This window comes from Stylophora pistillata, chromosome 3, assembly GCF_964205215.1.
Source record: "Stylophora pistillata chromosome 3, jaStyPist1.2, whole genome shotgun sequence".
Classification (NCBI taxonomy): Eukaryota; Metazoa; Cnidaria; class Anthozoa; order Scleractinia; family Pocilloporidae; genus Stylophora; species Stylophora pistillata.
The window spans coordinates 6,653,305-6,664,922 of record NC_142521.1 but is presented as its reverse complement, the minus strand read 5'-3'; the positions used below and the strand labels follow the sequence as shown (position 1 = coordinate 6,664,922).

The 11,618-nt window shown below is 36.6% G+C and overlaps 1 protein-coding gene across 3 annotated transcripts; it reads left to right on the top strand.

The window, feature by feature from the left end:
* Positions 1-768: 768 nt before the first annotated feature.
* Positions 769-11,358, top strand: LOC111337390 (syntaxin-16). 3 transcript variants are annotated; one of them, XM_022943676.2, is made up of 10 exons: positions 769-1,074; positions 1,598-1,686; positions 3,719-3,737; positions 4,181-4,214; positions 5,156-5,262; positions 5,893-6,055; positions 6,553-6,665; positions 7,777-7,920; positions 8,273-8,353; positions 9,695-11,358. In XM_022943676.2, exons 1-10 carry the CDS (start codon positions 973-975, stop codon positions 9,797-9,799), a joined length of 957 nt encoding a protein of 318 aa, XP_022799411.1. In that variant the 5' UTR covers positions 769-972; the 3' UTR covers positions 9,800-11,358. The 3 variants fall into 3 exon arrangements, with proteins under 3 accessions (XP_022799411.1, XP_022799410.1, XP_022799412.1); XM_022943675.2 differs by lacking the exon at positions 769-1,074 and adding an exon at positions 1,165-1,479; XM_022943677.2 differs by lacking the exon at positions 769-1,074 and adding an exon at positions 1,166-1,458.
* The last annotated feature ends 260 nt before the right edge of the window (positions 11,359-11,618 follow it).

Below are 11,618 nucleotides of genomic sequence, written 5' to 3'. Positions count from 1 at the left end.
CGCATTTTGTTTGCCTGTTTGAAATAGTCTACTCGTGCAATCCATAGAAAAAAAAAACTAAGCAATTTAAGCATATCCTTGTAATTTATAATTTCTTTAGAAACTATCAGCCTTTATCCTTATATTTTTGTGCACCATTCATCTGAAGAACTTTTGATCAATTTATCAGATTAGAATGTAGTTATCGTATTCATATTAGTGCATGTTACAGTTAGATGAAAACCCCCAGGATTTTCATTCCTGTGTGTATCATGTCACTGGGTGTAGGAATCTTGTCAATCAGTTGGCCTGTTTGAGACAGGGGAGCAAGTGGAGGTGTTGTTTAATGTTTCTGTGGTATTTGCTATCAAAATCAGTCCCAACTATGACTCAAATGAACGTAAGAACGCGCAAACTTTGGCCTGAATTTTTTAGCCTTCTTTTCTGCAATCCTCTGTGTGACAGTTGCCGAATATATTTTTTCATGCATGACCTAGAAAACATGTTTTAAACCTAGGAAAATGCTGAGAAAAGGTGACGAAAGTTGCCTCGAAAAAGAGGAAAAATATCTTGGTATCTCCTCCCCGCTCACGTCCCGAAAATATATTCTTCCTGTGACCGTTTGGTAAACCACAATGATATTCATAAAAACTCGAGCACGCATGTTTTTTTACTTTGTTTTTTATCGTTAACTATATGAGCCACCAGCTCACTCTTGTTGCAGTTTTTAATACCTGTTGGTTTGTAAAAATGCGACTGGCTTTTTGACTGGTGCCCAGTGATCGATAGAGAAAAGACAAAGGGGCGCACGAGTGTGGATTCAAACTGTTGATTTAGAACAAATTACTGTCTTCCGAAATGGGACATGTTAAGATCAAACGAGAAGTTTGTGTGAGCAAAACGCGTTACTGATAAGATTGTGATGATGGAGATCGCCTTTGTAGGCCAAAAACAACAACCTTGTTGGTTATCCAATCACCGAATGTAGGAATCATGTCAAAGCTCGTCTGGCGATCACATTTCGATCTATTTCTGCGATTCAGGAATGATCACCTCCAGTATCGAGTGCGACCTGGAAGTTATTGGACTGATTTCGTAAGCTTGGTTCATTTATTCGTTCTGTATATGTTTATACAAGGCTTATCAGATTGAAACGAGTGTTTCGCCTTCATGACGAAGTTTTCATCGGTGATCTTCGGGTACTGCCGGTCAGTCGGGAAGACTAACGAGGCGCTCTACCCAGCCTCTCGCGACCAAGTATCGCAGCTGTGTGATTAAATATGGCGGAGCTGTAATCTCTTACCTTGTCACTTACCGAAACAATTCTTCTATTTATCCGCGCTGAACTGAAACTATCCTGTATCAGGAAGTCGATGGAACATTGTCGTGGCGATGGCTACAAGGAATCTGACGGATATTTACGTAAATCTTCGCACCGAAATCAGCCGCTTCAAGGCATATTCGTTGGGTGACTCTGGTGTACGTTGTGATAGTCCAGGGGTACTACACATCATTCCGCCAACCATAGAAACAAACACCGTGCTATTTACTATAAGAACACTTTATAATCTTAAAAAAGCTACATACTGACGCCTCTTTCTTGTCTGGATTCAAACAGGACGATGATACAGTTGCCCTTGTTAGAAGAACGAGCGATCTTGAACTCGGGGTACAAGCCGGAGGAATAAGTTCTTTACCGCCCCAATGGTGTGTATAGTTTCGTCTCTCGCCTATGTAAACAAATTTGTACAATGCAAATTGAAACTTAAAACACACGATAACTCGATTGATTTTTGATTACCGTCGATCTCCTCAAACCTTAATTCAACGTTCGTGTATTGCATTAAAATTTCGAAAAGAAAGTTTAATGTCTTAACTGTATTTCATTTAATTAAGTGAGCATTATTATCACACAATAAATTGGAATGTACTGTAAACATGATGACTAGACGAACTAATGAAGAATTTAAAACAGTTAACTGCAGTCAAATATCATAGCTTCACATATAAATTATTTTAAAATTTGTCACTATCTTTTTTGAGAAATTTGACCCCTTCGGAGATGCTGAAGCGATTTTTTTTTACCAATTTAATTTCATATACTTGACTTGTCTTGTATTCGTTTTTATCATTGCAAAAGATGAAAAGCAAACTGGTTGGAAATAATCAACCAGAGGTAAAATTTGAACCACACATGTTCAAACTGATCTCAGTTACTTCAGTTTTCCTTTGTGGATTATGGTGATGTACGCAGCTGAACTAAGAAAATATATTTCAAGCTATTCTAAAATCATTTTGACGTGAAATACATTTTGAAACAACATAAAAACAAAAATGACAGTTGAGGGCCAGAATTTCTTGTCAGTTAAAAAGTGTTTCAATATTCTGTATCTGTAACCAAGTGTACCATATGAAGATCAAAAGTTTTCTTTCCACTGCGACTATTCAAAAGCATAAAATGATGGTCTGATTAACTTACAGGAATGTAAAGTGTTCATTAAACTGTAACTTACATAATATCTGATTGCACAGAGATGTATATTTTTTAAGACATCTCTTCCTACCCCAAAGTATAATATCAGATTTTAGTATAATTTCAGAGCTGAGCAAAGAGTTCTATCAATCTGTTTGGTCGAGCTCTTCCTTATATGATGCTATATAAACCGCTCCACGTGGTTTATATAAAATATTGAAATAAAATGTTAATAAATGTTACTAAAATGTTATAATTTTAGAAATTTCTCTGTTGTTCAGCTCTGAAATTATACTAAAACAATTATTTGCCTCAGGTTCAGTGAATATTGTCGAGTAATCCCCTCAACTTTGTCTCTGGGATTATTCGACAATATTCACCTCGCCTTCGGCGACTAATTGTTAATTATAGCTACACTGTTTGTCATACAAGTATAACAACCTTTTAAACCCCAAGGGTGACCAACATCTGTTCTCTCCTTATAATTGTAATGTTGAATCTCTCATTAAGATCAGGACAATAAAGGAAATAGACCACTTTCATAAATGGCTGCCAGATTAATATTCTTTTGTTTAAATTTAAATTAGCCCTTCTGGCCTCGTTCTCCAGTACAAAATTCAAAAGAATACATTATCTCTAGTGAGACCAGAGGGGCTAATTTAAATTTAAACAAAAGAATATTAAATCGGCAGCCATTTATGAAAGTGGTCTATGATCTCCAACTTAGAAGCTTTGATTGTTAAACAAATTCTCCTTGACAGTACCAAGGGAAATGTAAAGAGAGGGTTATGGAGAATATAGATACTGATGTTAGGGTATAAAAGGTTCGCCATTTTTTCTTAACCGATTATACTCTTTAAATGTTGAATTTTGGATGCCAAGAGCATTACCATCTTTAGAAATCAGTTAACTAAATTAAATTTGGATACTGAAGTTAATTGCAATTGCACCTTCTGCGCTTGATTCATGCCTTCTGCATTATTTCAATAAGAGATTTTATTAGCCCTTAATCTGCAATATTTTTAGCTTGTATATTTCGGGCATATAGCATGTTTTTTTTTTTTATTTTTATTTTTTTGATATATATTTTCTCAAATTATTTATTCATTTATCATATTATAGTTTCTAATTATATTAGTTAGTATACATGTACATTTTTGTAACAGGCATCTTTTTGCTCATCAATGTTTCGTGTTTAAAAAAAATTATACTTACACGTGTATCCGAACATAGTCTGACTGTTTTTGACCTTGTTCCCTACCACAGGGTTGATGTTGTTGAGGAGGTAAGTTTTTTTTTTTCACTCTGTGGTTGTTGACATCATCATCAGAATGAAAAAGTAACTGAATGCTATAAACTGTAGTAAACTCTGAAACGTCTTTTGGTAAATTTAGATTCAAAATTATTGCAAAATCTCTGAGGGGGGATTTTGTGTCATGTTACTTTTTAGACTTATTTTTTATTTGCATAAGAGATATGCCATGAGATTGATGGACAATGTAAACATCCTGAAGTGTTTCTCTCTGGCCTTGCATCTCAATTCTTGTGAATAAGAATGTGAATGATGTCTGAATTTGTGTGATGTAAAGTTCTCTCTGTCTATCAAGAACAGTCAAGGTGACCCTTATAAAGTTATATCCTGTGGTGTTTTTAAACCATATACTTTCAAGCAGAGACCTTTATTTCTACAATTTAACACTGATTGAATTTCCATTTTTTGCTCTATAGATTCAGTATGAAATCACTAGAATAAAACAAAGAAGTGAGTTTAACTCTTGGAGTCTACAGATCAAACTATGACTTTTGAATTAGTATAATTATTCTAGCAGTGATTTTTCTCAGCTCGAGAGATCCAAGGTTACAAATTCCACTTGTTTAGGGTATACACTGCCTGTAAGTTAGCTGTGATTAGTTAAGAACAATATAAACTTTTATTCTTATTGTTTAGCTCTTCACTCTCATCAGTAATTCTCCTTGTTTGCCATTCAATTCTTATGATAATAGTTTGGAGAATTTGGTGTTAGATCAACCAATAATCCTCTCATTGATATTTTCTTTATTCTCATCACTTGCCTGCTTGATATTATGTTTATATTGTATGGAGAAATTTTATCTTGGTCACTGATGAGAGTTAAAAGGTTGAACTTGTTCTACAATTGGAGGCGCAGTGGCCTCATGGTTGGTGCGCTCGACTCTGAATCGAGTGGTCCGGGTTCGAGCCCAGGCCGGGACATTGTGTTGTGTTCTTAGGCAAGACACTTTACTCTCACAGTGCCTCTCTTCACCCAGGTGTATAAATGGGTACCGGCAATTTAATGCTGGGGGTAACCCTGCGATGGACTAGCATCCCATCCAGGGGGGAGTAGAAATACTCCTAGTCGCTTCATGCTACAGAAACCGGAAATAAGCACCGGCCTAATGGGCCACTAGGCTATTAAACAGACTTTACTTTACTGTTCTACAATTGCTTAAAAAAGATTTGGTAATGTGGGTCAAAGTACTGACATAGCGCTGTTATCAGCTGTGATGTATGCAAGGATCCTGTCGAGTTCAGGAACACTATTCCTTTGCTGTCCTAACTACTGTACAAGGAAATGTGTAGCAGCTATAGGGGGAATTAACAATCGCATCTTGGTAGTGAAAGGTTAATGTTGTTGTGCTTGTGAAGTATCCTGGCTGTATAATCTCTTATTTTTCCATCAGTGCAAGAACTGGCAACTCTTCATGATCGTCATCTGAACAGACCAACCCTTGATGACAGTGTGGATGAAGAACAGACAATAGAAATAACAACAAAGGAAATAACACAGGTATGCTGTACAGGGGAGGGAGGGAGATGCAGTGGTTCAGTGTTAAATGAGCTGGACTACAGGTCAAAAGGTCCAGTTTTGAGTCCTGATCTGGTCTGTGTGCTTTTTTTTTTCCAGGGAAGCCTGATGAAGTGCTGGGGGAGGGGGGTGGGGGTAGCCTTGCCATGGACTGGGGCTCTACCAGGGGGTAGTAGTGGTCACTTCTTGCTATGGAGACCAGGGACAGGTCATTTAAAGCTGGTTTAAGATAATCCAGGGTTAAGATGAAATTTGATTTCAGAGCTGTAAGGTTTGAAAGAAAATCCACTTTAATTAATTTTGTCTACAATTTGATATTTGGATGTTCTCAAAAGAGTAGGAAGATTATCTCAAAAAGCCTTGTGAACAGAGAAATGAAGAAACCAAGATTAAAATTTAACCCTGGGTTAGTGCTAATTGGCCTTTGCACAACTGGGCCCAGGATAAGCTGTGGTTGATCAAATGGGCCACTTGGTGCGGGTACAGACTTACACTCTATAAATTTTACTGATACTCACATTGCACATGTACATGTTTATAGCAAAGGATTTTGTCACAATGGTAGCTAGTAGCAGACCAAGTATTTATTTTTTTTGTTTTTGTTTTGGACAGATGTTCCATCAATGTCAAGGCTCTATTCAGAGAATAGGACGCCAGAGTAGAAATTCTTCCAAACAAGAAAATCGTCTTTTAAAAAATGTCATGTCCTCATTAGCTGTTAGTCTACAAGAACTCTCTACCAATTTCCGGAAAGGGCAGTCATCATATTTGAAAAGTAAGCTTTTGTTTAGTAGTTACTGTCAGTGACATTTCTGTCTTTTTATTCTATAAAAAGTGTTTTCATTCTTCCACTGCACCCATTTACCTGGTTTGTGTTAATTTGTTTGCCCCAAAAGCATGAGGATAACCCCAACCATTGCTTAAATAAAGGCCACTAATATCGCTTAATAGTGGCAGCCAGAAAATTTCAGTGACTAAGAGAAGGGGTTTGCTTACTGAATTATAGAAATTAATCCATGAGAAGAATTTTTAGACAAGTCACAAGCTTCTCTTGGTACTGATCATTTCCTAGGAGAAATTAGATACCAGTCACTCCCAGGAATTGACTGTGAAAGCTTGTAATGAAATAGCATTCTGTTCTGAACACAATCTGGCATTTGCCTCACCACTAATTAAAAGTTCATATACAGTATGCTTTGGAAAAGTTACAGTCTAAAAGTTCCCTGAGATCATACTTTTTAAGAATACTTTTTTGTCCTGATTGTCTTCTAGGACTAAAAAACCGAGAAGAAAGGGAAAGGCAATATTTTGATACAGGATTACCTGCTACCAGTAGTGCACTTATGAATGAAGATGTAGTTGAAGATGATGAACTATATGACAGGGTAAGTTGAAACAGATTCTGATCTAAAGAAGGAAATCTAGCAGAAAAAGATTCCTTAGTGAGTTATAAGAAATAAGCCAACTAATCACAAAATTAAACCTCAGAAGCAGATGAGCGGCAAAAAATCTCTAGGGACCATTTGTTATTTATGGCAGAGGAGGGTATTTTTTTTGGGGGGGACATGATTTTCTGGGGGGAATGGAGGGGAGATAAGTTGTCACTATAGAGGGGGACTAATAAAAATTAACTGCCAATGAAAGGAGGGGGGGGGTCAGGAAAATTGTTATCCATTTGCTCAATGTAGATATGATTTTTGTTTTTAAATGTAAATGTTATATACAACCATATGACCTTTGCAGTTAAAAACCCCATTGAAAGTATTTTAGCAGTAAGATTTAAGTTTAGTCACTCACACAACACTGCTACATTGCTGATGCTAGCAGTGTGCAGAAAAGAACCTCATCAGAGCTGAACTCAGTAAAGACCTCACTACCAGCAAGTTCTCTCTTTGCTAGTGGAAGTTCATTGCAGTGAGAAATCGAAATGTTTGCTTAGGGCTGGACATGAATGATAGCCCACTAAGCACAGACTAGTAAAAATTCAGTTTTTGCTAGTGTTTTTCAAATTTCCATCAGCCAGTTTGGCTAATAAACAAACTGAAATTGTCGTAACATCTAAAATGCCTCCGGCCACTTTGTTAGTAAGTTAATAAGTTAGTGTCAAGCCCTGTTGCTTTCTCTTGGAGGACTTATTTTTTTCCTTGCTCCGTGCTCATTCTAAAATGAGTAACATCCTTCTTTCAATCTTTGATCCTTAAGAGTGATTACTTTCTAATTTCTCCTTACAAAATCACCCCGAATCAAACATTAATGTCAGGAGAATAAAGCAAATGATTGCACTCTAAAGAAGCCCTTGATTGTTAATCAAATTCTCCTTGTCAACACCTTAGGAAATGTATAGAGAACAGTGTGTGTCAACACCTTAGGAAATGTATAGAGAACAGTGTGGAGAATATGCATACTGATGTTTGGGTGTTAAGGGTTAAACTAAAACACTATTTCCTTGAATTCCTTTACTCTTTTTTTTAAATTTCTTGAAACATCTCTTTGCAGGGTTTTACATCAGACCAGATGAGGTTGGCAGAGGAGAACAGTGCTTTAATTGAACAGAGAGAAAAAGAAATCCAATCCATAGTCCAGTCAATATCAGAGCTTAATGAAATATTTAGAGACCTTGCTACCATGATTGTAGAACAGGTAAGGTCAATAATTCTAAGAGCCTTTTCTAAGAACATTCACTCCCCCCACCCTCCCCCACCCCTTTTTTTCCACTATCACTCACCCCCTTGGTACAAATTTCTTTCTCTCCCCAGCCTTCCCCTTCCACTGACTACTATTCTTTTCTGCATTTTGCATCCTGCTTCTCTCTCTCTTTGAGCCCATGTCTCTTCTTTATTATTATTTTCCATGAAAGCGGGTGTGGGCTCATAAAAATTATCTGATAAATCAGTAGTACTGGTTATGACAAAATATTGGTAGAAACTGCGTTACAGCTATTTATCCCAGTTAACCACTGGTAATTGACTAATAATGGAAATTATATTTGCAGGGTTCAATTTTGGATAGAATAGATTACAACGTAGAACAAGCAGCTGTGAAAGTTGAAGAGGGCTTGGAGCAGCTTAGAAAGGTTGGTGAAAGATACTGGCTCAGGATTAGTGAATAAAGATGTTTTGGGTCAAGTGAGCTCTGTTTTCTTCTTATAGGACTAATTTTGAGATATCTGCCTCATCTCCCTAATTTGACCTGTTCTTGGATCTTCTACTTAAATTCTCTTTTTAGCTACTACTCTTTAAAAGCTAGAAAAATAAAATTGTCACCTTTGATAATTTTGGTTGAAGTTGTGTCTGGACCTTTGTTTGGAAAGTTTGCAAATCAAAAAATGCTCAGTCTTGAGATCTGATTAATGATTGACCGGTCCAACTGCTATAAGTTTCCTCTTGATCAGGTTAGGACAATTCAGGGTTCTATTGTTCAAAGGGAAAACTCTTAAGCTAATTGATTTATTTATTCTTAGTCTGTATTTGGTGGTTTTGAATGCACTTTGAAGAGGGAAGGAAAGGGTGATCCTGATCCTGTTTCACACTAAAATAAAAAAAAAATTCATGCATCACAAATACATTGCACAGGTGTCAAATTTAAAAGCGAAAACTTAAAATCTCTCTAATCAAGTTTCAGGGAAAGGTCTTCACAAAATGAAAGAAAAGACATATGGGTAATATATATTTCAGGAGGCAAAACACATTTCTAGTTCACTGATCATGCTGAGCCTCATTTATCTGTAAAATTTATATGTGATGTATTAATAGGCCTTTTGCAGCTAGAGATCACATGCTTAGATACCACATTGCAACGCTATACTGGAGAGCAAGCACTGCAGAGCAAGCACTGCATTGGAGGTCACAGAGGTCTGCATTCAAACAAACAAACAATATAGCAGATAACAGGTCAAAGATATCCCAATTCGAGAAATCCAGTAAGAAGTAATCAACAGCTTCCCCGGAGTGTATCAGCAGCAAAATCACACCAAAATTCGTTTTTCGCTGATACACTCCAAGGAAGCCGTTGATTAAAACTTACAAGATTTCTCAAATTGGGATACCCTTTAACTTGTTATCCGCTGTATTCTTTGTTTGAATGCAGACCTCTGTGATCTCTATTTTGTCTGAGATCACTGGAGTGCTTGCTCTCCAGTATGGCATTGCTATGCGCTATCTAAGCACGTGATCTCTAACTGCAAAAGGCCTATTTTGACCTTATTCATGTGTCTCTTACAAACCCAAATATTTCCCTGCAAGCTAGCCTTCACTCAATTCTTATTACCCATTTGCTAGTTAGTGTATTGAAACTGTAGGGAGAAACTACTGGTCAATCACTCCTGGCATTTTAAAGGTTTAATCTGATTTGATAGCATTTGCAGTTCAGAGCTTTTAACTCATGTCACTTTTTTTTTTCTTATATTTTCTTTCAGGGTGAAAAGCACCAGAAATCCACACGCAAGATGTTATGTATAATCCTTTTAGCAATTGTTGTGATTATCATGCTGTTAGCTCTTGTAATAGTGAAAGCTAAGTAATGAGCATGTTTCTGGTCCATCCATTTCCTTTATTTTAGGTTGTTTAATATTAATTTGTATATTTGCTACAAAATACAATATGTATGGTTACATAAAAGGAAAATCTAAGTTTTTGTAATTGGAAGAAGTTTCATGAAGTTTTTTAATGACAGCACTGTCCATGATAACTCAAGTCAAGACTGAAGATCAGGGGAGTCTTACCTTGAAATCTGTTGTTTCATTGATGTGTTAATAGTTATGATATTAATGAATGTTTGATTGTTTGTCTCACAAATTAAGAATCAGGCTAATAACAACAACAACAACAGCATTTATTTAAACACGATAAAAAATTCAGCAAAAGCTGATGTGGTGGTAATTGCAGCATTTTGACTGCAATCACTGGAAGATTGACGAGCCTGATTCTTATATCATGAGACAAATGGTGAAATGTTCATTTATCTATAAAACCATGATGAATGACCACATTTGCCATGGCAATAATGAACGTTTATACGGGATAGCCATTTAACACATAAGTACTGTTGGCAAAAGGATCCTGTTTAAATAGAAATATAAAAAAAAAAAAACCAAAAATACGATTGAAATGACCGCATAACCTATGCTACCATACTACCATTGTAGTAGCTACACAATACAAAAAAATTAATCTAATAGGGAGGGGTTGGTGTGCGGTTGCTCAAATGCTAGCCATTGATCCCAATACCCTACTGTTAATCACCCTGGGGCCCATTTCTCAAAAGTCCCGGTAGCGTAACAACCCAAAGCCATGTCCCAGGGGGGAACTCCCTTAGAAGGGCTTAATGGGGACGTGCGGCCAGCCAGGGTATGTTTTTCGAGATTTTTGTCTTAAGCAGGGTATTGAATTTATCATTTTTTGTCTTAATCAGGGTATCGATTTATCAATTTTTGTCTTAAACAGGATACCTTTTCTTGGAAGATAAACAGCAAAATTTTTACAAGCTCTAATTTTAATTAATATTGAATTCCATTGATTTTGGCATTGATACCAGGCACATTAAATGTCTTAAACAGGGTATGAAAAATCGGAATTCTGTCTTAAACAGGGTAGGAAAATCAGCGATATTTGTCTTAAACAGGGTTAGGGTATGAGGGGTCTCTCCGCACCTCCCCACCCAGGAATATATCGAGTACCCCCCTGAACCATGTTTGAAAGTCAAAGTTTAAAGGATAGGATAGCAGGTTCTTGCATCCAAACCAGTCCATTTTGTTTCTTTAGTTGATATTTCCATCGTGTTATTTTCAAGACTTTTGAAATCTCCATCTTGAATAAAAACAGAACAGCTTTACGTGCCCGTGTCTTCAAGTTACCGGGACTTTCGAGAAACGGGCTCCTGCTGAGTTGAAAGCTGAGATTTTTCTAAAAATGTTTATTTCTTGGGAAAAGTTTGGATTTCCCACCACACACTAAAGTAAACACTTCTTTTATGTTCATTTCTTAGTTCTTTAATCTTCAATCTTTCTCTTCTACTTTTATTACTAACTGTATGAAGAACAGACTAAGTGAGAAGTGTAATGAAGACAATTTTCTATTGTTAGCTATGGTTGGTTGTGTCTTGGCAGCAGTGGTAACAGGGAAGGAGGGTTGGGTAGTCTCGATAACATAAACCAGGGGTCCTAAACGCTAAAATAGACGTCAGTGAAGGGCAGGGGAAGGGAAAACTTGAGATGTATTTGCATCACACATCATGACCAGTTACCTGTAGATTTCACACTGAAATAATTTTTGTCGTTTACTTTTTTTCCATTTTCTTCTATTTTTTTTTTTTTTTTTTTTTTTTTTCTTTTTCTCTCCTTT

What these genes read in the sequence shown, in the direction of transcription:
- LOC111337390 (XM_022943675.2), top strand. Translation starts at nt 1,372, where the DNA reads ATGGCTACAAGGAATCTGACGGATATTTACGTAAATCTTCGCACCGAA. An exon ending in CAACAAAGGAAATAACACAG is followed by an intron (nt 5,263 to 5,892) that starts GTATGCTGTACA and finishes TGTTTTGGACAG; the next exon opens with ATGTTCCATCAATGTCAAGG. An exon ending in CTACCATGATTGTAGAACAG is followed by an intron (nt 7,921 to 8,272) that starts GTAAGGTCAATA and finishes TTATATTTGCAG; the next exon opens with GGTTCAATTTTGGATAGAAT.